We start from the raw sequence: 27,376 nt of genomic DNA, 5'->3' as shown, positions 1-27,376 counted from the left end.
AAAGCCAATGGGACCCCCCAACCTATTGCATTTTTTTTTTTTGAGTGGCTGACGTGCTTTTTGGTAAAAGTAGGTCCAGAGGAAACCTTGTGCAAAATGTGGTGCTTGTATCACAAACTGAACGATTGTGTCACTAATTTACCGTGCTCAATGTTGTACGTATTATTTATTATTGTGATGTGCAAATATATATTTTTTTATCATTCCGTTTTCAGTGAGACATGCACAGCTACAGCAGTTATATTAAGTAATGGCAAATAAAATGCTCAAGAGGCCAACGCAGGCATTAAGGAAAAGACTAAATATGCTGTAAAACCTTCATCCTTAATGTTTCTCAGATGTTATTTTAGTCTGCTGCTGATTGTGCGTCCACGGGACAATACATTCCAATTTTACTTTTTGTTCCATGGGGGACCAGAGAACTTCTTTTGAAATTATTGGAGCGTAGAACAGAACAGTAGCTGCTACAAGTAATGCCGTCCAAAAAATGCAATCAGATACAGCAAAATCCATAACAGGCAAATCCCTAAGAAATTGAACACAATTACAAAGTGTGTTGTTGGCATACTACACGTGGAGTGAGAGATAACACTACTCAATGTGTTATTTTTGAACAATAACTGATTTGTTTGGAATACTCCCGTCTGGGTTTGTGGTCTAGTGCAATAAAAGCAGATATTCAAATTGTGGTTTGGGTTATCTTGCTTTTACAAGCGAGGACATGCGTGATGTAGTAGTAAGTACCAGTAAGGCTTCCTAAATTGGGAGATAAGCAACCGTCAGGTCGCATACACAAACTTCGGAAGGCAATGGTAGCCAATCAGGAGGGAATATGGGAAATGGGACAGATCCATGTTGATGACATGACAGTAGAGATACTGTGTACCAAGAAAAATCTTTAACACACCAATTCAATGATATTAATGAGACATACTTACATCAGAGAGGTAAATTCTATTGCTGGACTTGTCGAATACTTCGATGTGGATGTCATACACTCTTCCCGTCTCAAGAACCCAGCTGTCACCTGGACGAATCTTAAAACCTGAATAGAATAATAATAAAGAATACGTCAAGTAAAAAAAGTCAACCTTATTTATTTAATCATTTTCACAGAATCAAAGGTTTTATGGCCATGATTCATCAGGATCCTGGATGGCTTGATTCTAGGCTTAAAATAATTGATATAAAATCTTTTGTTAAAAGTCTATGGGAAACATTTATGGACGGTTTTTCAGTGGCACCAGTACACTCCCAATGCTATGCCCCATTAGCTCAGTGGGAAAACCCAGGTTTGAAGTTAGGCCGGCTTTACACTGCAGTCAAATCCAGCCCAAATCCGATTTGGTTCTCAGATCTGATCTTATGGCCCGACTTTTCACACAGCATTTGCAAGTGACACAGATCTGATCTGTGTGTTCAGACAGCGTTAGCCCAAAGCTGCCCTGCGGCGACATGTATGCTTTGGTTACCGTGGTAACGACGTAGGCGTCATGGCGTTACGTCACTACGTCGACGCTGGTTGATTACGTTCTGATTACGTTCAGGAAATGCGACATAATAGACCATAGTAAACACACGTTAATATTGTTTTTCTCTCTTCTTTTCTTTACTCTTGTGTTTCGCTCTTCTCTCTCGTTTTCACTGTTTAGCTCACGTGTTTTCTCTCTTCTCTTTTGTGTGCTCAGTGCGCTGTAATCAAATAGTAAATACTCGCGCTCTGTAATGATGTAATTTACAGCCGCGCTCGGGTCGCGCTGCTCGCGCAGCAAGTGACGCTTGGCCAGTTTGATGTAACTTGCATGTGACCTGCATATAACTCTATGGGGTGGATGTGGTTGCTGCTTTCAGACTGAGTCAGATGTCTTCAGATCCGATATGGATCGGATTTGAAACTACCTCTGGATGTGGTTTTTCAAAATCGGATTTCATGTGACCTGCATGTGACATGTTTGGATTTAGACTATTTTAAAGAAATCGGATTTCACTTTTGAAGTGACTCAGATCTGATTCAGGCTAGATTTCAGTGGCAGTGTAAAGCCGGCCTTAGAGTGCAGCTTACAATTAGGCATTTAGCAGAAGCTCTTGATCCAGAGCGACTTACAATATGCTAGGTAATACCAGTAAGACTCCCTAAATCGGGAGATAAGCGACCGTCAAGTCGCATACACAAACTTTAGAAGGCAATGGTAGCCAATCAGGAGGGAATATGGGAAATGGGACAGATCCATGTTGATGACATGACTTTAGAGATACTGTGTACCGCTTTGCGTGATTTTAGGCCAAAATCTGTAGGAGCAGTGTTCAAAAATGTGTTTTGAAAGAATCTACCTCATGGTGGCCCAGAAGAGGGCCATGTGAGAAATGAGGGGTTTGGCATGGATAGGGGCAACGGTGCCGGAGATACGAGTAGGGCAAAAGTGTGACGTGACGGACAGACAGACAGACTGAGGGAGGGAGGGAGAGCCGGTGGAAATCTAGTGACCTGACAGTCACTAGGGCTGTCACGATATGACATTTTACATGACGATTAATATTGTCACTCAAATAATTGGCGATTAACGATTTAATTGTGTTTTTGTCGTTGATAATTACATTTCTGTTTGGCTTTTAGGCTTTGAAGTTGTACATGGTAGATATGACACATAACCTAAATATACAAAGAAATTACTGACATATTTGACAACTTACTACTTAAAAAATAGCTTTGATAGTGGAAATAGCCGAGCTTGTAGATCTGCTATTTCCACTATTTCGGACATTTTTCAACATTCACGATTATGACGATTATGAAAAAATAATTGCGATAATGTCAAATAATCACGATTAGGCGATTATGTAATAATTGTGACAGCCCTAGTAAATACACTAAATAGTGTTGATATAAAGAGACAAACAGACCTAGGTAACCTGCTTCCACCACATACAGAGTGCTGCTGGGCAGGCGGGACACTCCCTGGATGCGAAGTCCTGAGTCGTAGGTTAAGGGAGAAGCCACGTTGGGTTAAATGGCACGTTAACGAACCATTCGAGAACACAGAAGCGTCCCAAGTTTGCACTTCAGGTACAAATCCTGGTTTAGTGCCTCAGAAACCCCTTTTAGCCCCGTCTGCCGCGTCTCATTACATCAACAACCAATTGTACTCGGCTGGCTCTCACCATGACCACACACACACACACACACACACACACACACAGGGGTGTCGCACCAAATTCTGGGCCCTGGGTACAAGGATTCACTCACATTTTGTGCTTTAACTATTGAAAAATAGCAGATATACAAGCTCACAGCGCGCGCTGCGAGCTTGTAGATCTGCTATTTTTGAAAAATCGTGTCTTTGAATATTTCAAATCCTTCTAAGGTTTTTGGAAAAAACTGTTTCTATGTCAGTGGTGCTCAAACTTTTTCATGTGAAGGACCCGCAAAATGACATGAATTTGGCCACGGACCCCCATCTCAAAATATGTATTTCCAGGGACCCCCCAGAAGCAAAATTTGAGTTACAAATGTTCGCTTAAAAAAATACATATATTCAAAGATTTGCACACATTCACGACTTTTCAAAAATAGCAGATCTACAAGCTCACAGCGCGGCACCGAGTGCCGCGCTCTGAGCTCCGTTCAAGGCGGCATGGCAAATTACAGGATTTGTTCTCATAGGGGTACTTGGGGGAGAGAAGGGGGGGCTACCTGGGGGGTACCAGGGGTTCCACAGCTAAATTAGTTAACAGAGCGTCAGTCATTTTAACCACTTTTATCCACTTATACGTTGGCTATTCGAGCAGATCTACACGCTCGCAACACGCCACTTTGTGCCGCCAGAGACCAGGGACGTGCAGAGAATGTTAGAGAGGCAGGGGCTGAAATGAATGCTGCCTTTAGGTATAGCATAGAAAGAGGGCAATTGTATTTCTTTCACCATAGTAAAAACTGCATTCATGGTCTGGTCTGGAGAGGGCACTTTTTACAGATGGATAAAAGAGCAGGGGCTCAAGCCCCCTTTCATGCCAATGTGTGCACGTGTCTGCCAGAGACTAAATCAAAGGAGAAAAAAGATGAGCTATTTCTGAAATTTAGTATTACATTATTAAATATGTAATTTATTTGTATATTAAAGGAGCTATAGTCAACTTTTTCTTGAAAAACAGATGCTAAAATAAAAATAATGTTCGAAAATATTTTATAAAAACAAGCTTCATATATGTGTTTCAATTCAAAAATGACCACAAAAAGCGTAAAATAATGATAAAATAATCATTGTGTCCATTGTAGGGCCAACACTTTGTTTACATTCTAGTCTATAGACTAGGATGTAAACAAAGTGTCGGCCCTACAATGAAAAAGTTGACTATAGCTCCTTTAACTCTTTTACTGCTTCGAACGTTAACTCTCGTCCCAATTCTGACGGCGGCGCAAAGCCAATACGAACGCTCCTTCTTTTACCTTGTTCGAGCACTGTAAGCTGATGAGGGGTCGCGCGGGTGTGTACAGTAAAAAAAACATCTCCCGTAACACTGCTCTCAAATTTCCACCACAAGTAAACATCAATGGAGTCCCAAATCACTTCCTGGCTGTATTCTGTGGACCTGATCTAGAAAATGCATTTCTACGCTCTGAACGACAGAAAGAGGGGAGGGCCATTTCACATTCATTCTTTGCATAAGGCTTCCCCCTGCCGTCAGTTTGGCTACAGTACAAATATGTGTGTCCAATGAAAAAGATTATGTTTGGAAATAATCCATAGATAATTTTCGATAACATCGCAAAGGTAAGCTACTTTTTGGCACCAGCACAAATAAAGAAATAATAAATATGGCAGTAGAACTGTTTAGTAATTTGTCATATCCATCATATTTGTGATTATGAAGCCTAAAAAAACAAAAATGAATTAAAATGTTATTCATACGTTACAACAAACTTTGTAAATGGTGACATTTGCCCCTAAATAAAACATCAGGATACGCTTGTGGTCCAGCACCACGTTGATCTGTCCCAGCTGGACGGCGGTGGCGGTGGAGGTGCGCTGGTCCAGACGGGCCACAGGGAGGCGCTGGTCTGCGTCGGGGCCCAGCACGCCCTGGCGGAGGTGCAGCTCATACTGCTCACATGGCATGGGCAGCTCTGGCCCAAGACAAAACAAACACACACGTCAGCTCAGAAATAGCAGATCTTGCAGTATCTGCAATCTTTTTTAATAGCTAAAGCCTCAAGGTCAACAAAGTATAAGGTTTGAGTGGTTAAAGGTCCATTTTTACATGTTCAAGTACCGTAATTGCTGGACTATAAGCCGCACCTGAATATAAGCCGCACTAGCTAAATTTAGAACAAAAAACTAATGTTTACATAAATAAGCTGCACCTGACTATAAGCCGCAGGTGTCCTTCCTGCTTCCCACTAGAGCGCCCCTGGTGGCTGTTATCTGTACAAATCTATATATAAATCCTTGTTAAAGACCATTGTAAAACTAACTAACTGGCCGTTTGCTGTAAAAATCTTTATATAAGCCACACCGTTGTATAAGCCGCAGGGTTCAAAACATGGGAAAAAAGCTGCGGCTTATAGTCCGGCAATTACGGGTAGTTCCAAGTAGCAACACTTTTTGTAAAACACTGCACAAGGATTTGAATTTTGGTACATTTAGTATTATATGCTTCACTCTGCAAAGTAAATTTATTCATGTTATGTGTACAAATGGGTACATTTACACACTCAGAGTTAAAGGAGTACCGTAGTTCACCCCAAAAATGACTTTTTTTCTATTGATTACTCAAACCATGGACTTGGAGACTTGAGTTTATATTTTGTAATTGTCGCATTCCTAAGACATACAATGTATTATGATAAAGTTACCCTCTTTGATTCTGGATGGGGACCCAAATGCACTTTAGTAAATTTACTTGAGCCTTGACCCTAAATTTAACCCCATTGATTCTGACCAAAATGCATTTGGGTCCACATCCAGGGCCTTATTTGGGTCCCCCATCCAGGCCCATGCATTTGGGTCCCCATCCAGAAACAATGGGGGTAAATTTACTATATAATCATTTTTTTTTGTCTTAGGAATGCGACAAATGCAAAAACTCAAGTCTCCATGGCGTGAGTAATCAATTGAAAAAAGGCCTTTTGGGGGTGAACTACTCCTTTAACCCATTTAGGCCTAGAATTATTGAATGCTTTAACCAGTGAAAAATAGCAGATATACAAGCTCACAGCGCGGCACCGAGCTTGTAGATCTGCTATTTTTGAAAAAGTCGTGAAAATGTGTGCAAATCTTTGACTATATGTATTTTCAAAGCGAACGTTTGTAACTCAAATTTTGCTTCTGGGGGAGTCCCTGGAACTAAATATTTTGAGACGGAGGTCCGTGACCAAATACATATCATTTTGGGGGTCCTTCACATGAAAAGGTTTGAGAACCACTGACACAGTAGTCTCTCAAGAACAGACTAACTGAGCTCCAGTTAAGTGAAAAGGACCTTTTCTTTGATGATGGCTGGCCAGATTGCTGACATAGAAACATAGGTTTTTCAAAAAGTCTTAGAAAGATTCAAAAGACACTTATACAATCGGATCAAAATTCTAATTTTCACGATTTTTCAAAAATAGCAGATCTACAAGCTCGCAGCGCGGCACTCGGTGCCGCGCTGTGAGCTTGTATATCTGCTATTTTTCAATAGTTAAAGCATAAAACAATGATAAACAATAATGTGTAAAGGAACACAGAAGGTTTTGCAGTGGACATCTGGCAGAAGCACAGGGCCGCTGGCTCCGAGTCAGTCGTCCCCACCTGTGATCTTGTCCTGTCTGATCTTCTGGACCTTGTAGCGTATGGAGGAGTGCACCAGCAGGTACACGTCGTGCGCCGGACTCAACAGGATGTTCTCTAGCGTCAGCAGTTTGATTTCTGCTGCGCCCACATCCTGTGGAGATGCGGAGAACCCAAGGTTACCATGGTTACAGCTCGCGCATGCAACAAATAATATGCACACAAACACTCACACGTAACACTCGCTCCACTGGCTGCTTCCGACTCAAAACAGTGCGAGCGTGACTTTCGATTTGGCCGAATACGTCGTTCAATTAGCATTGCACACTGTTATGGAAACCTTGTATGTCCAAAATAGGGATGGGACGATACGCGATATTATCGTTTATCGTGATAAAAAAACACTCACAATAATCGTATCGTGGAGATTTAATTTATCGTGATATCGTCCTCTGTCATGCACTGGGATGAATTCATCTTTTATTTGCCGAGCTGCATATCCGTTGTGACGCGTTGTGAGCTTGTAGATCGGCTATTTTTTGGCAAATGTTCCGCCCCAAGATAATGGATTTTGATTAACGTGATATCATAAATCACGATTTCTTTTGTCACAATAATCGTGATCATATCGTCCCATCCCTAGTCCAGAACCGTTTTGTATTTATCATTTTAAAAATAATTAAAACTAGTGAAAATAGCCGATCTACAAGCACGCAACATGCTTGTAGATCTTCTTTTTTCACTAGTTTTGTGCAACAGTCTTATATGAGGCAGGGCTTTAATTTACGAAAAAAAAAGAAAAAAAAAACACATTTTGAAACTCGGAGATGCGAGGCTTCTGCTGGACAGCGACGAAACGCTATGCTATAGCATCTATTCAGGGAAGAACCGAGTCTTACATTTTGACTCTTTTGTTTCCAAAGCGTGTTACGGATAATAATTTATTGCCATCCAATCAAAAAAATAAAACTCTCACAAGCACGTCTTCAAATTGAGCATATATCCACACCTCGATAAAAAAAGGCAGGCAGCAGTGCTTTTTATCGGTCCCACAGCTGTCGAGGTTCAAGGACGTTTATCATCACGTATGCATGGCTCTGACATCACAGACGGGGCCAGAGGAGAGAGGGGCCGTCGTGGTTGCGCAAGCTGCTGCTATTTATAGAACCCTACTGTACGTCCCAGGAGGACTGGTCTCACACACACAGGAGACAAGGGCCAACAGCCAGCGGTGGAAAGAGTAAGAGTATCAATACTGCCATAAAGAAATACTCTGTTTTCTCTGGTAAAATTATTTACCAGAGAAATTATTGGTACCAAAGTTATTTTGCCAGTATTGGTACCAAAGTGTACCAAAAGTGAAAGTACTCATTAGGCTAATTAGTCCTATTTCAAGTTTTCAAATGTATTAAAAACATTAGTCGATCTACAAGCTCACATTTTCTTTTCTTTTTTTTTAAAATCAGGGACAAAGCACATTAACACAACTCGTGCCTCTTAATCTGAAGGTTGCTTGTTGCCGAGAAGAGAAAGATGGCTGCGCCCTGCCGTGTGTATTGTTTACATCAGATCTGGTGCAAAATGGCTCAAAATGGCTCTTTTGGATTAAATTATCTTTATGGGCCTCTCCATTGACTTAACATGGAGGAGCTTCACTTCGCGTGCACGCCCAACGTGCGTTTTAAACAAATCGCGGACATTACCGATGCGGCCGCGACCGGGGCGACATTATGTAAGTATTAATACATTTACTGTAAATACAGTAAGATTGACGGTGAGCGCTGTCAACGGCGTCATGTAGTCACCGATTTGAATGACGGTGAGGATCGTCTACAGCAGCAGAACAGTTAATCCACATGGGGGGCAGACCTCCATTCAGAAACACCCCCATTTCTGAATGGGGCTGTTTTCTAAACATCCCCATTCAGAAATACCCCCACTGAGGTTAGGGTTAAGGTTAGGTTTAGGTGACACCTCCATTTAGGATAATGGAAGTCAATCTTCTGAATGGCAATGTTTCTGAATGGAGATGTGTAACCATCAACATGTCAGCTTTCACATCAATGTAAATATGCCAGAGTTAGCCATAAGCCAATTTTCATCTAAAAGTTGAGATATGACCATTCATACAACAATCTGTACAATACATACAGCACAATACAATATAACAATACAGTAAAACAAGTAAATACTAAATAGTAAAGAGTAGAAAACAGTAAATTATGACACCAGTGTCAAATGGAGCCGGTAATTATTACAAATTTGGTTGGCTTTAAGCCACCTCTTAGGGTGCCCTCAGACCAAAATACCTATGAGAGTGGAATCCGCGTTCCGCCAATGCATTTCAATGATAAGGGAGCATTTTTTGCAGAAATCCTCTGCTGGCATGAAACCGCTTCACTCTCATTGAAATGCATTGGCGGAACGTGGATTCCACTTTCATAGGTATTTTGGTGTGAGGGCACCCTTAAGGTGGAATTTGAAGGTAAGGTAGTTGGCATCGCGACGCATTGTGAGCTTGTAGATCGTCTAGTTTCAAACGACCGAAATGTATATAGGGCTGAAGTGGTTAATGTATGTTTTATAATAATAGTAAAAATCTGCAAAGTAACTAGTAACTAAAGTCTTCTTATAATTGTAAAAACGTGCCTCCGAGATGTAGTGGAGTAGAAGTAAAAGTACTGCAAATTGGAAAAACTCAAGTAAAGTGCAAATAAATTGTACTCCAGTACAGTACTTAAGTAAATCTACTTGGTTACTCTACACCACTGGCATACAACAGCGCCGAAGCTCCTCTTTCTATTCTGGTGAAGCCTCCTCTGTCTCCTTCTAAAAATAGACCACAAAGACCTTGCAGCCATTTATAATTTTCCTGCTGCATCAACGATGTGCTCGAGTTCCAACAGAAGCAAACAAATGGGGATGGGACGATATGGAAATGTCATATCACGATTATTGTGACAAAAGAAATTGCGATTCACGCTATTATTGCTGATAATCAAAATATCCCCAACATCTATTATCCTGGGAGTGGAACATTTGCCAAAAAAATATCCGATCTACAAGCTCACAACGCCACGTTGTGAGCTTGTAGATCGGCACATTTTTTGGCAAAGATTTGGTAGAGTGTGAAAAAAAGACTGTATCAAGTACGTACGTATATTATAAGTACATTTTACCAATAGGGTTTAAATAGTAACTGATATGCAGCTCGGCAAATAAAAGGTGAATTGATCCCAGTGCATGACGGAGGATGATATCACGATAAATTAAATCTCCACGATGCGATTATCGTGAGTGTTTTTTTTTTTTTTTTGAGATTTGTTTTGGGGCTTTTTGCCTTTATTGGATAGGACAGTAGACTGACAGGAAATGGGGGAGAGACGGGGAGTGACATGCGGCAAAGGTCACTCGGATCGGGAATCGAACCGGCGACGCCGACAGGCATTGATGCCGAAATGGCAATGCCTATATGGTATGCGCCTGGTCTACTAGGCCACCAGGCGCCCCATCGTGAGTGTTTTTAAGCGATAAACGATAATATCGCTTATCGTCCCATCCATACAAACAAATATAGTCATCTTATTATGCATCTCTAAAAAAGGAAAAAGAGAAAAAACAGCTTACTGTACCTTGTATAGAGGCTCCTGCATTTTTGCCTTTATCTTGGCGTGACCCGTTTTCTGTCCCGACACCAAAATAATGTCTCCCTGTTTCCCAACGCGCTCCATTTCGGAGATGTAGCCGGGAGGTGTGTAGGTCGACTCGGAGAATTTAAGGACCCTTGGGGAAGAAAAGGAGAAAAAAAAAGAAAGATTAGAAAATGCATTAAACACTCCGTGTGACCCACTTGAAACTGACCCCTGGAATGATTAATCACACCAGCTAGAGAGTAAACCAATAAGCACCTTGAAGGCAGAACTCACAATACCATACTTACTACTCTGATTAACCCAAGACCTGGAATTATCTGACACTTTGGATATTGAAAAAAATAGCAGATATACAAGCTCACAGCGCGGCACCTGCGAGTTGTAGATCTTTTGAAAGATTGTGAAAATGTTTGCAAATCTTTCAATATATATTTTTAAAAAACAAATTTTGTAACTCAAATCTCTGCTTCTGGGGGTCCCTGGAACAACATATTTTGAGATGGGGGTCCGAAAATACATGTGAATTTGGGGGTCCTTGATATGAAAAAGGTTTGAGAAGCACTGATTTAGAAGGATTTAGAAGACATTTATAGAATCGGGTCAAAATATTCAAAGCCTTATCAAAAATAGCAGATCTACAAGCTCGCAGCAGTGTTGATTCAACTCTGAGTGTGTACTGTGTACCAACTGAAGATGGAAACCTTTGGCCTTTGGGTCCCTTTTGGTTTCATCTGTACACACTCAAGAGTTAAGGGGAGCGGACAGCTGGTGGAAATCTTTCACCTCGCGGTAACGCCCGGAAAATAGAACAGTGTCGTATTGGAGCAGAGGGCGAGGCGTGAACGCTGCCGGTGTGGGTAATCTGTATGTTCACTGAAAATAATGGGGGTGGCTGTTTTGACGTGCGCCGTCCGCAGCTGGTGTGTGTCCCCCTTTACAGGCCCACCATCAGGGTCCATTTGGCCCCTTGGTGGTCCCTGGACCGTCCCGTTGACAACCAGTGCACTGTGTCAACAGTTTCATTAGTGCAACATTAATACATCTATTGCAATTAAGGCTGCTTATGGTGCCTCTGTATGTGGTAGTTGGTGATCTACTGTTGAAGCCAATAGAGGGAAGATTACCTTATTGAGTTGTCAGAGAATCCATCCGTGTCTGCATCTTTCACGATGGTCCAATCAAACACCAGGCCTGCCAGAGTGCTGAAGATGTTACCTGCAATGTTAGAAGAAAAAGAAAATGACACTTAAAAAGCCCCATATCGTCACTGTCTGGCCAAAACCTCTTAAACTCAATTTTTGAGGTTTTTGATTTTTTTTTTGGCATAAATCAGGGCTATTGAACACCCTTTACATCTGAATGTTGGTTAAAATAATATTGAACCAATGGAAAGTAGTAAAAAGTAAAAACTTTCTGCCAAACCAGCTAACTCCACCCGATTGGCCCTCTCCTTTTTTCATAAATATGTGCTATTGAACACCCTTTACGTCTGTGTGTTGGTTAAAATAATATTGAACCAATGAATTGTAAAAAAGCCCTTCGGTCAAAACCTCCTAACTCCACTTGAGCTCATTTTCCCAAAAATGAACATTTTGAAGTTAGGAGGTTTTCAGCCCGACAGCAGAGATATACTCAGTTGACCAGGGTCCCCTCGGACAGTGTTTCTCAACCAGTGGTCCGGGGACCACCAGTGGCCCTTTAGGGAGTTCCAGGTGGTCCCCAGCTAAATGATGAAGATTTGGTAACCAAATGGATCAAAATAGCTCTTCAACTCGAGTATAAAATGGTTTCATTTTACGCTCTCAAGAGTAAAAGTATTGTTAAACACTTATAAATTACTCCCGGTCCAACCACCATTTCCATTATAAAAAGAAATATATAAACCATAACAGATTGCTTCATACCGGCAGGGTGCACAATAAACTCGGCGCTGATCGGTCCGTTGGTTTGCGAGATAAGCCACCCAGGACGGACATAACAAGACACACGCTACAGGGCTCACGACACAAAAGACACGACCGGTCCTAATGTACACACCGCTAAATAAACATTTCCGCCAGCTAGCGTCTGGGGCTTAGGCTAGGTGACAACAACACTTGCCTCACCGCCTCCGGCAGTTGAATTGAATTAGCTGAAGCGAGACCTGCTTTTATGATGGGATTTGCGCCTCCACCTTCATCTCCACGAATTCAAAGTAATGGCGTTTAGGCCAAAACAAACAAACAAAACGCGGTGGTGGCCCCGGAGGCCATCACAGAGAAGAATCCAGTCGCGTGCTACAAGCTCATTAGCTAAGTATGTGTCTGCGCCTGCCATAAACGGAGGAAGGGGCGTCACAAGGGGGGGAAAAGTGGTTACTAGGGCCCTGAAAGGTGGAGGGGTCTTTAATTATTTTATACTTTAGCTATTGAAAAATAGCAGATCTAAAAGCTCACAGCGCGGCACCGAGTGCCGCGCTGCAAGCTTGTAGATCTGCTATTTTTTTAAAGTCGAGAAAATGTGTGCAAAAAGCGAACATTAAGTGATTAAAAATTTGCTCCTGGGGGGTCCCTGGAACTAAATGTTTTGAGATGGGGTGTCCGTATCCAAATACATATAATTTTGGGGGTCCTTCACATGAAAATGTTTGAGCACCACTGACATAGAAACATATGTTTTTCAAAAAACGTTTGAAGGATTTGAAATATTCCAAGACTTGCACGAATTTTCACGATTTGGCAAAAATAGCTGATCTACAAGCTCGCAGCGCGGCTGTGAGCTTGTAGATCTGCTATTTTTCAACAGTTAAAGCACAAAAATGTGAGTGAAAACTTGTACCCAGGGCCCAGAAGTTGGTGCGACACCCCTGAATGGAAGCAGTGGGACAGAACAAACACAGCCAACTACCAGCTGCCCGAGGGGAAAGAGAGAAAAAGCTGCCCAGGGTTATCTCAATCATCGTTCTGAAAGGTTACTGCAGTCGTTATGCAAATAACGCACCACGGATCCCCCCCCCAAATACTGAAAATATTATAATGAAATCTTTTGATTATAAAGACTATAAAGACTTCATGAGCTGCTCCATTATCAATGGCATGCACAGACTGGTTGTGAGAATGATATTACACACAGCGCCATTATACTGTAATAGCCCAGTGTTATCATTTAGAAAAAGGACGCTGGGCGGTTGAGTTGTTCTGTGGAGAATTGAAAGGCCTGTACACTGGGTACAGGATGGAGGGGAGAGGGCCGGGTGGGCAATATATCAATATTATATATTAATGTCATTTGGGATTTGGATATTTGGTTTTGCGTATGCAGAGGCTGTATGGTTTAAAGGGGCCACGCCATGCTTTTCAAAATATTTATTTTATATAAATATTGGTCCATAATACGGTTTTATACAGGTTTTAGGCTAAACAACCACTCGGATAGGGGGACTGCCCCATAGGTCGAACTCCCGTTGGGTCGAACAGCGTCGGCAGGTTAGATAATCACCCGCGAGCGTCGGCAGGTTAGATAATCACCCGCGTCACGGTTACTGAGGTTAGGTTTAGGGTTGGAGTTAGGCATAGTTTTACTGAGGTTAGGATTAGGGTTTGGGTTAGAGTTTGGTGGTCGATCTAAAGGGTGTTCGACCTAATGACATGTTACCCTCGGATAGACCTATTGAAATGTAATGTTCTGACTGTCTCTAATTCCAAGCCGTTTCAGATGCAATATCAAAATACCCTTTGTTGGCAACGGGGCGCTGTCTTTGGGCTCAAATTGGAACGATACAGAGAATATTAGAGAACCACAATGAGAACCATGTAGAGTCTATCGTAATCGTCTCTGTATCATTCCAATTTTAGCACCACTTTACCTCATGGTTCCACCTATAGTCTCAATAGAATATAGCCTCCCAAAAAGTACCGCCCCCTTCTCGAGGGGGCCCAATAGGAAATGAGTGTACCGTTCAGACACGCCCATTCAGAAAAATCACTGAAATGAAAGGCAAGGCTTAAGAGTTGCCGGGCACCTAACCTGACAGCACCTCACGGGTTTGAGGCCCGAACCTGACGGCCTTTTCAGCGTGTCACTCTTCAATTCCTGTCCGCCTTCTGTCCTATCTATAATTAAAGGCATACAAGCCCCAAATCTTTACAAAATAAAACTACCACCCACTAGTTGAGTTTTTAACATTACTGGTTTCAGCATTTACAAAATCGATGTTGTGTTTTGCTATTTTAGTTGTCTAGCACATTGAAAAATTGTATGAATGCATTTCATTTACTGCATTTCTTTAGCCTTTATTGGCAACAACAGTGGAGAGAGAAAGGAAATGACATTCCTTTCTCTCATTCCTCACATGTCTATCAGTTGACGTGGCCGTGAATCAAACTGGGGGCTGGTTCAGTTTGATAAGAGAATCGCACCCTACAACCTTTCGGCCATCTGTGTGAACGCATTTATTATTGATTTGATTTTTCTGTAGCATATGGGTCCTAAGCCCCCCCCCCCCCCGGCAACTCAGTTTATACCCATATTTGCACTCAAAGGACCACAATGGACATACGCTCTCAAGCTTTTTGTGTCTCATCCTCCCGGCATATATGTACAAATACATGTGTGATATCTGATGATGTCCATATGGCCCAGCCCTACCTCAGGGTACATGTGGACCGTGTGGTGGAATGAAGATGGACACGGTTAACACAGCACGAAGCACGACCATGTTATCGGCTTAGCCTGGCGTTTCCAGGGTTATTGTGCAGACATTATCAGCGCCTTTAGGTTTGTGTACCCAGCATTGGCCCGGATTATGGCGTGGTCTTGGGATGTTAATCTCATCTCAGTTGCCAGGTATTGCGTTGTTGACTGACAACACGTCACATACTGAATGTCCGGTCTATATATGGGCAAATATTTAAAGGGCAGATATGAATCTGCTAGCCCGCCTGCCGGTGATGTATTTTATTTCTTTGCACAAATAAAACATGCACTTTGAATTTATGTCGAATCCACCGTGGTGAATCCGGCCTACCGGCTTTGTCAAGTGTCCAAACGAAACACAATTAAACCCCTGATACACATAGGAATGTTTTCCTCAATATCAACCAGCAACGACCAGAGGCGTCAATTGGATATGGCCATTGGCAGTGCCTTTTTGTGCCTTCATGCGTGCAAGACACCAGTCATGTTGCCATACCTTATCAACAGGCATGAAATTCTTTTAGGAAATACATTTTATTCTTTTCCCCTTTAGCCAAGTTATGGCAACTGCCATACCTAGCCATACCCAATTGACACCTCTGGTCGTTGCTGGTTGAAATTGCTACGTGTATCAGGGGCTTTAGCCTGTGTTCGGGGTAGGGAAGCCGGGCGGGGAGGATGTTAGTGGCCATTGCACGTGCTTCTACGGGCTGGGGCAGGACTCGTCAGTGGGGAGTGTTGAGTGGGGAGTGTTGGGCTGGAGGAGTAGGACGAAGGTCCCACGTCCTCCACAACACAGATACTTGTGTGGGGAGGAATCGATAGGCCTAACGACTTACTGTAATTGGGAAGAGAAAGTGGTAAAAAGATTATTGTCAATAAAAGACAGTGTTATTGAGTGGACATACTGTACCTTCAGAATCCTTTGCATGAATTTTCAGAACCAGAGGGGAGTCTTCCAGATGCAGTTCTCTGGTGGTGGACACTATGTGGATCTCACTGATGGTGTCCACAATGGCATCACAGCGCATCACCTGACCTGTAACTGCAAATGGGAGAGAGTAGGCGTCATGGCACAAAAAAAGAAAAGAAAAACACACATCCTGGACAACGCTTGAAGGCAAAAATAAGTCTCCTGCAAGGTCTCTGATTCTGTCTCTCTTGTGGTTTTGTGCAGCACTGGTGTGCAGGGCTGAGATGACAAGAGTGGGGTCCTTTGCGGAAGGTGTTTACACAGCGTGTGTGGTTAGTGCTTACCTAGCTAATGCCTCCATTGTTTAACATGCTCACACAATGGCAGATTTAACAGCGTAGCAGTGGCAATGAGGGACAGCAGCAGCCACACATACACACACACACCCCGATAAGAACTGGACGTGAATATTTTAACCCTTCCAGTGCCAGCCCCTAGAGGGCGCCAAAGAATGCCAGGGTATGTCCCATAGGCGAGCGTATTAGCATCCGGGGACTCACGTTGCAGTGACGCGCGTGCTCACGTTCGTGCACGTCATGAAAAGGTCCCGGATGAAAATGGCTACAAAATAGCTATTAGCTTTTTCTCATTTAAAAGATCATTTTTCGGCGATTTCGACGTAAATAAACCTCGCGCCGCCTCCCTAAAAACACAATCCAGAGAAAATGACCTTCAAAGATGTGGGTTTGCATTGGATTCGGCGGCGATTCGCAGCGGCGTTACTCGTTTACGGCCGGCCGGGGAGCGGCCGGATCTCGGTCACTGGATGGAAAATTTAGGCCGGGGCTTCAGTAGGCCTCGGATCATTTTATTCATTTCATTAAAAAAGCCGCATTAATTCGGGATCGGCACACTGGACGTCGTGCCGCCGGCGGCGCCAAACATTCGGTGAACATTGGGGGGCTCAAAAATGTATTTTAAACCATTTTTAATGGAATATATCGTCGGACCATGTAAAATGGCTTGCTGGAAAGCGTAGGACGAGCCAGGACCACCCACGGCTCTACAAGCAGCTCAGGGTAAGTAAATTAAAAAAATAAAAATTGTATTGGATTGAAATAAAGCCGAACTTGTTCGGGATCGGCACAATAAGAGTTAAGAAGAAATGTGTTTTTACATGACGATTAATTGTCACTCAAATAATTGCGATTAACGATTTAATTGTGTTTTTGTTGTTGACAATTCCATTTCTTATTGGCTGGTTGAAGTTGCACATGGCAGATATGACACAACCTAAATATACAAAGAAATGACCAACATATTTGACAACTTTATACTTAAAAAATAACATTAATATGATGCGACACGTTGTGAGCTTGTAGATCGGCTATTTCCACTATTTTTGAAAAGGTTTGAAAATATATGAACATTTTTCAACATGGAAACGATTATGACGATTAGGACCAAATAATTGCGATTAGACGATTATGTCATAATTGCGACAGCCCTACCCATGGGCAGGTAGTTTGACACCCCTGCATTATTAAGATCAAACAACTTCCTGGATCTTTACAAAGCTCCCAGGAACTTGTTCTTCCGACCTGATAATAGGCCATTATGAAAAGCGTGACCGGGCGGGTGGCACCAGATGTGACCCAGAATGGTCACATTCTCATATGACTATGTATGTGTATATGGTACTTTATACATAGTTAAGTCAGGTGTTTGCTGTTCAGTGCAGATTCTGAACAGCTGAACGGGGCTGTTTCAAGCCACAAGGGTGCCATTAGCAGAGAACAAAGCGAGGCTCAGAAGAGTGGTGGTGGTGGTTCTGGGATGGTGGCGGTGCAGAAATTTCCACTCAAAAAGATGTTGTGAACCTTAATTATGCAACACATCTACGACGGAAGGTCAGCCACCTGGCCTTACCGCCACCTCATTTCTCTTACTTACAGAACATCCCAGTACTTACTGCGTACAGTAAGTCACCGTTTCTCTCTCAATGTCCAAATAATGGAACCTTTTGGGCCTGTACAGTACCTCCGAGAGGGGAACCAAAATCAATCCTTGCGGGTCCATTTGTACACACAGTCAGAGTTAAATGAATACTGAGGATTTTACAGTGCAGGTTGAGGTACCAGAAATAAATAAATGCATATCAGACTAATTGCTTGGAAAATAACAGTTCAGTACAGACACTACAGTCTAAACAACAGTTCAGTACAGACACTACAGTCTGTCTATCTGGCTTACTGTGTGTTCTCTTGTTATTTCCTTTGTCCTAAACCTATTTTGTATATTTTGCGGATTATGTTGATCTTGTTTTGCCCTGTATCTCAAGTGCCTTTTTCTTGCCCTGTATTCTGTATCGCAGGGGTCTTCAATAAGGGATCTGGGACCCCTAGGGATCCTCATTGTTACTACAGGGGGCCAGTCCGCAAAATCTTTGTGTGAACCTTGCATCCCAATTCTGAGAGAACTTTAGCCATGAGGCGCTGTAAGCTTGTAGATCGACTATTTTTGGCAAAGAGGATTTGTGTAGAGGTGGGAAAAGTACAGTGAAAGCCAAGGTCAAGTTTGCTACGCATTGATAGTTCAAGTGGTTAAATGTCTGAAAATACAAATTAATAATTAAACGTACAGTGATGACAGTGCTGTCAAATAAGTCTATGAAGCCATCTATGAAATCTAAAAAAATTAGGGCTGGGACTCGACTCGAGGCATTAACTAATCGAAATTAATCGCATATTTAATCGCATATAATTATTTGAATTGTTAATTTCAATTGTTAATTAATCAAATGTAATCAAAAATAATCAGTTAAAAGTCCCAGCCCTAATACAAAAGTTAAATCTGCAACACCATTTCATACAGTATGCAGTGGGGGTCCCTGCTTCATGTCTCTCTCATCTAATATAATATAAGGGGTCCTTGGCCAAAACATGTTAATGACCCCTGCTGTACCTCATCTGCTGTGCTGCCTTTGGCACCTGACTATCCCTCACAGGATCAATAAATGTCTTATCTTATTTCATCTTAAACCAGAGGTCCTTCAAATGAAAAGGTTCGAGAATCAGGTCACTAGGGTTCATAGCACAGAAATTCAGGTTTGTAGCAGTAATAAGGGAGACATGCACCGTTTAACCACTTACACCTAGGCCTGAGACGATTATTAATTTTTACTTGAAGATGAATTGTCGCTCAAATAATTGCTATTCATTATTTAATTGCCATTGAACATTATGAATAAAAGATACATTTCTGTTAGGCTTTTAGGCTTCATAAACAAAAAGGTACATATGACCAAAAAAAGTAGTGGAAATAGCCGATCTGAGCTTGTAGATCTGCCATTTCCACAAAAAGTAACATGAAAAATACTGTATATTAATTATAAAATAATTGCCATTAATTGCCATTAAGCAATAATAATGTAATAATTGTGACAAGCCTACTTTTCCGACGAGGGTCAACCAGGGATCTATAATCGACCCCCCTCCTTTTTTCCGCCGCTGCACCAAACCTAATCGCCGAAAATAGCCAATCTACAAGCTCACAGCGGCTCACATTGTGAGCTTGTAGGACGGCTATTTTCTGCGAATGTTTTATGACAGGCCCAGATAAAAAGGACGCTAGGGTTCAAGTGCTTAAAGTCAATACAGTATTGTCGTGTGTGTGTGCCAACAACAGCTGGGGAAGCCAGTGCGTCTGTCAGCATATTTCAACAGCTGCCGTGACAGGCTTGTGTGCAGATTCTGCGGAACAATATACAGTCAGTGTTGTACATTGTTATAGGAGAAGGGTGAAAAAAAGAGCCGTGAATTGTGCAACAGAACCAGTTGCAGTCGTTTCAACATCACTCAAAGTTTAAGGGCATTGGGCAACATTAACAATGATGCCGTCATTGTCGGGAGGAACCGTTCGTTTTGCATTTTTCATTTTAAAAATGAATTAAACTAGTGAAAACGGACGATCTACAAGCACACAACGTCTCGCACCGCGAGGCGTTGTGTGCTTGTAGATCAGCTGTTTTCACTACTTTTGTGCGAAGGCCTTGTATGATGAAGCAGTGCTTTACTTTGCGAAAAAAATGTACACATTTGAAAACTTAGAGATACGAGGTTTCTGCCCGACAGTGACGATATCACTTCTAAAAACACACCTGTTCAGAAAAGCACCTTCCGTAAATCACCTTATGTGTGCTGCATTTATCTCTTGAATCTCTCTTGTTTTATTCTTGTTATAATTTGATTTTGCTCTGTTCTATCTTCTATCTGCTCTTTTAAATGGTCTCATTTCATCTGATTACATTTGTAATGTCATTTGTTCCGGTTTTGTGAAGCACTTTGTAACTTGTGTTTAAAGTTCTATACGCTAATCTATACTATAATTTTCCGAATGTCTGACTGAGTGAGTGAGTGAGTGTCTGTCACAGCGTTTCTCCTCAGTGGCTGGAGCAATTGATCTGAAATAGCATCACCATTAGCATATGAACACACCTGACATAACTGTGAAGCCCGTTTGTCACTTTCACAAATCATATGCTGTATATTAGCATTTTTATGGTGTATCTACTATCTATTCTGCATCTAGCATGAGGCATATCTATTCTGCATCTAGCATGAGGCAAAATGTTTAACCAGCTCTGTGTGTGTGTGTGTGTGTGTGTGTGTGTGTGTGTGTGTGTGTGTGTGTGTGTGTGTGTGTGTGTGTGTGTGTGTGTGTGTGTGTGTGTGTGTGTGTGTGTGTGTGTGTGTGTGTGCGGGGGGGGGGTTGTTGTCTGGCCCCGTTACAGATGTTGTCCAAAAATCATGCAGATCGGTACACAGTATCTCTGTAGCCATTAAACGAAACGGGTATTTCTTACATTGATGCTCCTACATAATTATCATGCAAGCACCAGTTAAAGTTACTTTCCATCCCTCATATACTGTGTGCACAGTGCACACCCCATAACCCACACACTGCACATCATTTCGGAGCTCATATCTTTGAACGGGTAAGGAATAGTATTATTAATACAGTACTACTTAACACGTTCAGGCTGTATCATTATTATTAGTTCTTTTTTGGTGGGGAATTTCTGCCTTTATTGATAGATTTGTTTCAAGTGAAGATCGACAGGAAAGAGCGAGATAAGTGACGGGGAGAGACACGCAGTAAAGGTCATTAGGAACGAGACACAAACGCACAACACGCTGCCAGGCTACTTTAGAGCCTTGGTACCCTGGCCACTAAACCAGTGGACCAGACACGTGGTTTGTGTTGTACTACTCATAGACATAGAAAGGTAGAGGCCTCCTCCGGCTCTGGGGTGTCTTTATCACAGGCAGGAGGGCATGAGGGCACAGAAACATACGTTCGGTAGGCCCAGCGTGATCTAGGTAGGCCAGAGGTAGGTGGGTGCAGGTAACCCAGGGTGCGTTCGGATATAGGAACTGAGGGACGCACCCCTAGATTCTGACTAGTCCCGGAAAAGACACACTGTGATAGGCTGGCAGTCACTTTGAGTGGCATCGTGCCTTCTGCACTTCCACCCTACCGTCTTTTACAGGTCGCTCCAATGAACTGCAGCAGGGAATGAGGTATCTAGGTTCTTATATTATCTATGGTTCTACTCACCAACATCTTCAGCTTGGATGATGCTGGTCAGTCTGGTAGGCTGTGTGGAGAAGACCTGGAGGACAGCCGTCTGGGAGCAGTCGCTGCTGCCGTCTACAGCCGTGGGCTGAATGCTGGCTACCTCGGGTCTGGTAGCTGACCTGGACACATGGTTATTAATTAACACATTGAAATCAATACATTGTCAAAATGTACGCATGGATTAAAGCAGTGGTTCTCAACCCTTTCAGGCCGCGACCCCCAAAATAATTATATTTGAACTGGGGACCCCCCACCCTGACGAGCAGAGTTGAGGCATTCCATTTTGTATAATACTGTTCTATTGTGAAAATAGCAGATCTACATGTACTGTATATCAGCTATTTTCACAATTTCTGCCTCTAATATTTGACAACCATTGGTTCCATTTGTATACTGTCATAGTTAAGGGTGTCTTTAAATGTTGAGAAACACTGAGCTAGATGATTATTCATTAAAGACAGCAACACTATCACCTCATACTGTTCATTCAAATCGCCAGTGGAAAACAAGATAGGCAGTGGTGTTTCTTGAGCCCGGGTGCGAGGGCTATGCTGTTCACTCTCTCACTCTTGATGAACTAAATACAGTCAGGACCACAATGGAAACAAGCCCCTAGGGCTTATTTTTGTGTTATCCTTTTAACAATCATTGTAAAATCATGCCTCTGACTCTGTAATATTAACCAACTGTTAATAAAATATCCCAATCAATCAGAAGCTGCATTGCGGGCCCGGACCGGTGGCCTAGCAGTCCGGGCACCGTGGCTCCAGTGTAGCCTGACAGCGTGTTGCAGGTTCGAGTCTCGATCCCGAAGGCATTTACTGGCATGTCACTCCCCATCTCTCTCTCTCCCCATTTCCTGCCTACCTACTGTACTATCAATAAAGGCAAAAAAAATAACTAAAATAATAAAATAAAATAAATGGGAATCAAAAAATCAATCAATACATTTCAAATTAATTTTAGTTTCTACATGTAGTCAGTTGACATGGCCATTCACTAGGTGATGCTAGGGTCCTAGAAATGAAGCTGCAGCCCCATCATGACAGCACTGCGGGAACATGTGAAGTTCATTGGTCAATATCTTCCGACCTAAATAAAGCCTGTATCATAGTCGGGTCCGCGGTGGAAGGCTTTACACCGCGGTGTAGTCTTTTCGAGTCTTTTTGAGTCATGAAACTACAACGTTACATCATTCCTCACGGTGGAGAGCTTTCCACCGTGAGTCCCAACACATCTCTCTGTTTTTACTATCAGACAGACAGGCTCTACACCCCGTTCACTGATTGGTCGACCTGAACCGGTCTAGACGGGGTAAAGGACTTCACCGTGGGCCGTGACTATGATGGCCTGCACTTATTTTCTGACTTGAGATGGAAAGCTTTCCACCTCAAATTTGCGGTGGATAGGTCTCCACCGTACACTCTGATACGGGCTTAAGATATCAACGGTCAAGCTGCATGTCAGCCTTGATACAATCTGGGAAGTCACTCAGTGGGAACCCATTCAGTTTTTTTAAGAAAATCCGTCTTGAGAGATTAGTTCTGATAAGCTTGATCCACAGGAGATCTGGTAGCAATCAGTCCAAGGGATTGCTACGGTTTAGGGAGAAAATTGAAAATGGCACAAAATCTAGTCGTTCTTGAAGGCACACAGAGTGAAGACAGATTGTGAAAGAGCCAAGTTTTAAGTGAATCAATCAGACTCACTGCTGCTCACAGGCACAGTAAGGGTAATGAGTTGGGTTATGACTTTTCTCAGAGTCTGAGATTTGACATTTAATCATAGCGCCCCCATCAGGCCGACATGGGTCATACACTCGTGTCAAAGTAGTGGTGGCGTGCAGACATTCCAGATATCACTGAGGAGAATCTATTTTCTGGACCATATCTCACAGGAAACTCACAAAACCAGACAGACAGAGAGCGAGGGAGAAGCCAACACGAACAATAGGGGGTCCTTTCAGCTCTTTCAGGCCTATTCAGCACTATTGGAGTCGAATAAGTCACACATGAGGCGATAGTGCCGACTTTTTGTTGAAGGGGGGGCAATAATAAATATGTCTATAGGCTTACACATGGCCTGGAGTGAACCGCACAGTGAGCATGTTCCTGGTGATTTGTAGTCGGCCATGTGGCCTCGCATGCCCCGCATGAAATGTGAGAGTTCAAGTCCGGTTTCGTTTTTCATGGCCGTGAAGTCAAGTCAGGACAACACAGCACCATGCAGACAGACAGCAGCATGCAGCCTGTCTGGACTCTGTTTCTGTAGCCATAAATCATATTCATAACTCTTGTATTTTGCTTATATTGGGACATAATATAATCAACCTCTACAAGAGTTATGAGTTATGGCTAAGTTTCTGTGTAATTCTCCTCATTTTTAAAACTAAGGGTTTATTCTATTTTGTTTGTAATGTATGGTAGCCTACTGTCAGTTATATTTTTATTTTACACGTTGTACAGAATTTCGGCCAAAAACTTTGACTGCGTCTTTAGAAAAATTCGACTTTTGTGTGCGTTTTATTGGTCTGGGGTTTTCCACACATGGTGGCGGCGGTGGAAAAAAAAATAGCAGATCTACAAGCTCAAAACGCGTAGCGGAGGCGACGCGTTGTGAGCGTGTAGATCTGCTATTTTTTTCCACCCCCATCACATCAGATAAGGAACTACTTAACTCACCATCTGTAGCAACCTTCAGTCGCCTCCAGTGTGAAGTTTATCCTGGTGCTCCTGGCCAGTGGCAACAACACTTTGGGCACGTTCAGCTTCGAGGCGACACCAGTGTGATCGCATAGTAACACCGATACCCATATCAACACTTTAATAATAACCGCCATCACCATCATGCCCCCCAAACAATGATAAGCTTCAACGTGAGAGACCCGATCGAGTCGAGATCCCCCCGACAGATAGCCTAATAAATAAACAAACAAACCCCGGATGAATGAAAACTAGTGCTAAACTTCCTCCTCGTCCATGATAACACAGTCAGACGGCAGATTTGCGCGCCCCGCCGCGTGTTGAACCACGGTAGTAGGAGGCACAGTAGGCGCTCACGTCATCTACACGCAATAACACTGCTATGATCACTTCCTACACGTGAAGAAATATGAGATAGTTCAAGTGTATAGCGGATGAAATAAGCAGCAAGGCAGCTGCACACTCATGATGATGATGATGATGCACTGCCTGCCTGCCTCTCCTCTGAGTCTCTCTCCTCAAGCGTGCTGTTCAAAATAAAATTCAGCTCCTTTTGGTGTCGATAGGTTTGTTGGAAGTCCGTCCGCTCAGTTAAATGAGCTATATATTCATACATAAATTAATAGGATATTATTTAGGCAATTCCTCGTTCGTACACAGACTAGACTAGACAAGTAGTAGCCGGCGCGCCATTAGCGGTAATTGGAGTTCGAGCGTGCATGCTGGGAATTGAAGTGTCACTGTAAAACGGGTCTGGGCGACTGTTGATGACGAGGGTCATTAAAGAAACTATTTTTGTCTGGCCATATATGGGAGTCTAGTAGTCTAGCCATGCTTAACACGACTGTCGTCGGCTCTTATCAAGATATGACAGTTATGTTTCAGGGGCCAGGGCTGACACATAACTGTCAAATCATGATGAGAGCTGTCATTATGGGAGCTGTCATTAGAATTAGAATATATTGAACCACATTGAAGAAATAAGTATTTTGTAATACTTATGTAATCATCATCATCATCATCATCATCATCATCATCATCATCATCCTCAATCCTCTGTATGATTTATTGTGTGTAGCCTATTTTTACTAATTTCTAAATAAAATCAGTCAATCAATTAGACAAGGCAAGTTTATTTGTAAAGCACATAGAAAACCAATAAAGCCAATCAAATGGGCTTTACTTAAAACATCCAGAAAAAGAAAATAATTTAAAAGGTAATTTTAATTAATTCATAAATGGAAAGGAAAACAGGTTAAAACAGAAAAAGAAAATATAAATTAACTTGCAGAATAATACAGCCATAGCACAGTGGATGCTCCTCCTTTGATAGCCATCCCTTCCATGTGATTTTTGGATCAGATATTTAGACTTTATGGTGAATAATTAGGCTATATAGTAGGAATATGCCATCTTGACTTAAATGGGCATAATGAAGAATTGTTTGTGGATTTGATTTGTATTGTTTTGTTTTTGTTTTGGATGATGAGCTAATTTGAATATCCACCCACCCACACACACACACACACACACACACACACACACACACACACACACACACACACACACTCACACACACACACACACACACACACACACACACACACACACACACACACACACACACACACACACAAAAGGAATACCAAGACCCCCCTTCATAGTTTCCATCACTGAGGCACCCAAACAGGTTCTTGAGTCAAGCATTCTGCAATGCACGCACCCATTTCCACCCCTAGGTGTCAGTGACGGCTATCTGTGCATTTGTCCAGACTAGAGACAGATGGGTGAACGGTATGACAATATGACATACTGTAGCCTACTGTACAACTGCAAAACACTATGAGAAATGAGTTTATGTTTGCTTGCTCATGTCCACTTCTTGGAGTCACATGTTTGCTGAGTATGGAGTAGTGCACTGGTTTTCAAAGTGGGGTCTGGTCTGGGGACCCCCAGGGGTCCTTTATAATCTTCCAACTAGGTGGCCACAGTATAGCATGAAGAACAGTGTGTGTGTGTGTGTGTGTGTGTGTGTGTGTGTGTGTGTGTGTGTGTGTGTGTGTGTGTGTGTGTGTGTGTGTGTGTAGACACTTGAACCCCATTATATTTTTCGGCTATTCAAAAATAGCCGATCTACAAGCTCACATCACCTCCGGAAGCGATTATGAGCTTGGAGATCTGCTTTTTATTAATGTTGACAAGCCTTGACAAATCTTATCGTGGGGGTCCCTGGTACAAACTCTTTTCAAATGGGGGTCCGCAGCCAAAATATAAATTTGGGTTCTTGACAAGTAAAAATGCCTGGGAAGTTGGAACCACAGGAGTAGTGCAAAGAATCAGATGAAGAGGAGACATTTCACCAAATCCATTTCAATAGGATGATATAAAAATAAATGAACATAGGGTTACGTACACATTATGGCTGCAAAGGAATGTAGTATGACCACATATTTGGCTGTTTCTTGGCGCACAAAGGAGCATGGTGCAATCAAGAACAAACAATTCATTCCCCAGTTTAATATGACATCATTGCCTGGCATTAACAATAGGTCCCGAGCAGAAATATGGTCCGTTACCAAGATTGTGAATACATGTATTTTCTTTTGATCTCGTTAACATTGGTGTTCATCCCAGACTGTTTTCTTGGACACAGAGAAATGCATTGCATAGCTTGATTAGAAAAGGCTTGATTTGGAGTGTTTTACATAATGCCGCTCTTTGAGCCAAAGGTGACATATTGTATTAGTCAGCATTGCCAGTGATAGCACATCCTTGACAGTGAGCAGCAGGGGCGTCACAAGGGGTAGGAAAGTGGGACTGAGTTACCAGGGCCCAAGGTGGAGGGGCCCTAGTAACTTTAGCTATTGAAAAATGGCAGATATACAAGCTCACAGCGTGGCACCGAGTGCCGCACTGCGAGCTTGTAGATCTGCTATTTTTGAAAAGTCGTGAAAATGTGAGCAAATCTTTGAATATATGTATTTTTTAAGTGAACATTTGTAACTCAAATTTTGCTTCTGGGGGGTC

At 42.5% G+C, this 27,376-nt stretch overlaps 1 protein-coding gene across 1 annotated transcript in view; it reads right to left on the bottom strand.

Annotated features, from left to right (window-relative positions):
• nup210 (nucleoporin 210) overlaps nucleotides 1–24,839 on the bottom strand; it is a 144,170-nt gene extending 119,331 nt beyond the window's left edge. The window contains exons 1-9 of the mRNA XM_080732510.1: nucleotides 24,329–24,839; nucleotides 21,627–21,766; nucleotides 16,008–16,139; nucleotides 11,545–11,635; nucleotides 10,400–10,550; nucleotides 6,789–6,921; nucleotides 4,964–5,122; nucleotides 2,902–2,970; nucleotides 939–1,045 (exon numbers count right to left, since the gene is read on the bottom strand). Coding sequence (XP_080588636.1) covers nucleotides 939–1,045; nucleotides 2,902–2,970; nucleotides 4,964–5,122; nucleotides 6,789–6,921; nucleotides 10,400–10,550; nucleotides 11,545–11,635; nucleotides 16,008–16,139; nucleotides 21,627–21,766; nucleotides 24,329–24,495 — 1,149 coding nt within the window. The 5' untranslated portion in view covers nucleotides 24,496–24,839. The remainder of the gene's footprint in view (nucleotides 1–938; nucleotides 1,046–2,901; nucleotides 2,971–4,963; nucleotides 5,123–6,788; nucleotides 6,922–10,399; nucleotides 10,551–11,544; nucleotides 11,636–16,007; nucleotides 16,140–21,626; nucleotides 21,767–24,328) is intronic.
• Nucleotides 24,840–27,376: the final 2,537 nt, after the last annotated feature.

The sequence above is a fragment of the Nannobrachium achirus genome, assembly GCF_963921795.1.
Source record: "Nannobrachium achirus genome assembly, chromosome: 9".
NCBI lineage: Eukaryota > Metazoa > Chordata > Actinopteri > Myctophiformes > Myctophidae > Nannobrachium > Nannobrachium achirus.
The sequence above is the reverse complement of the archived record's forward strand: the minus strand, read 5'-3'. Positions and strand labels throughout refer to the sequence as shown.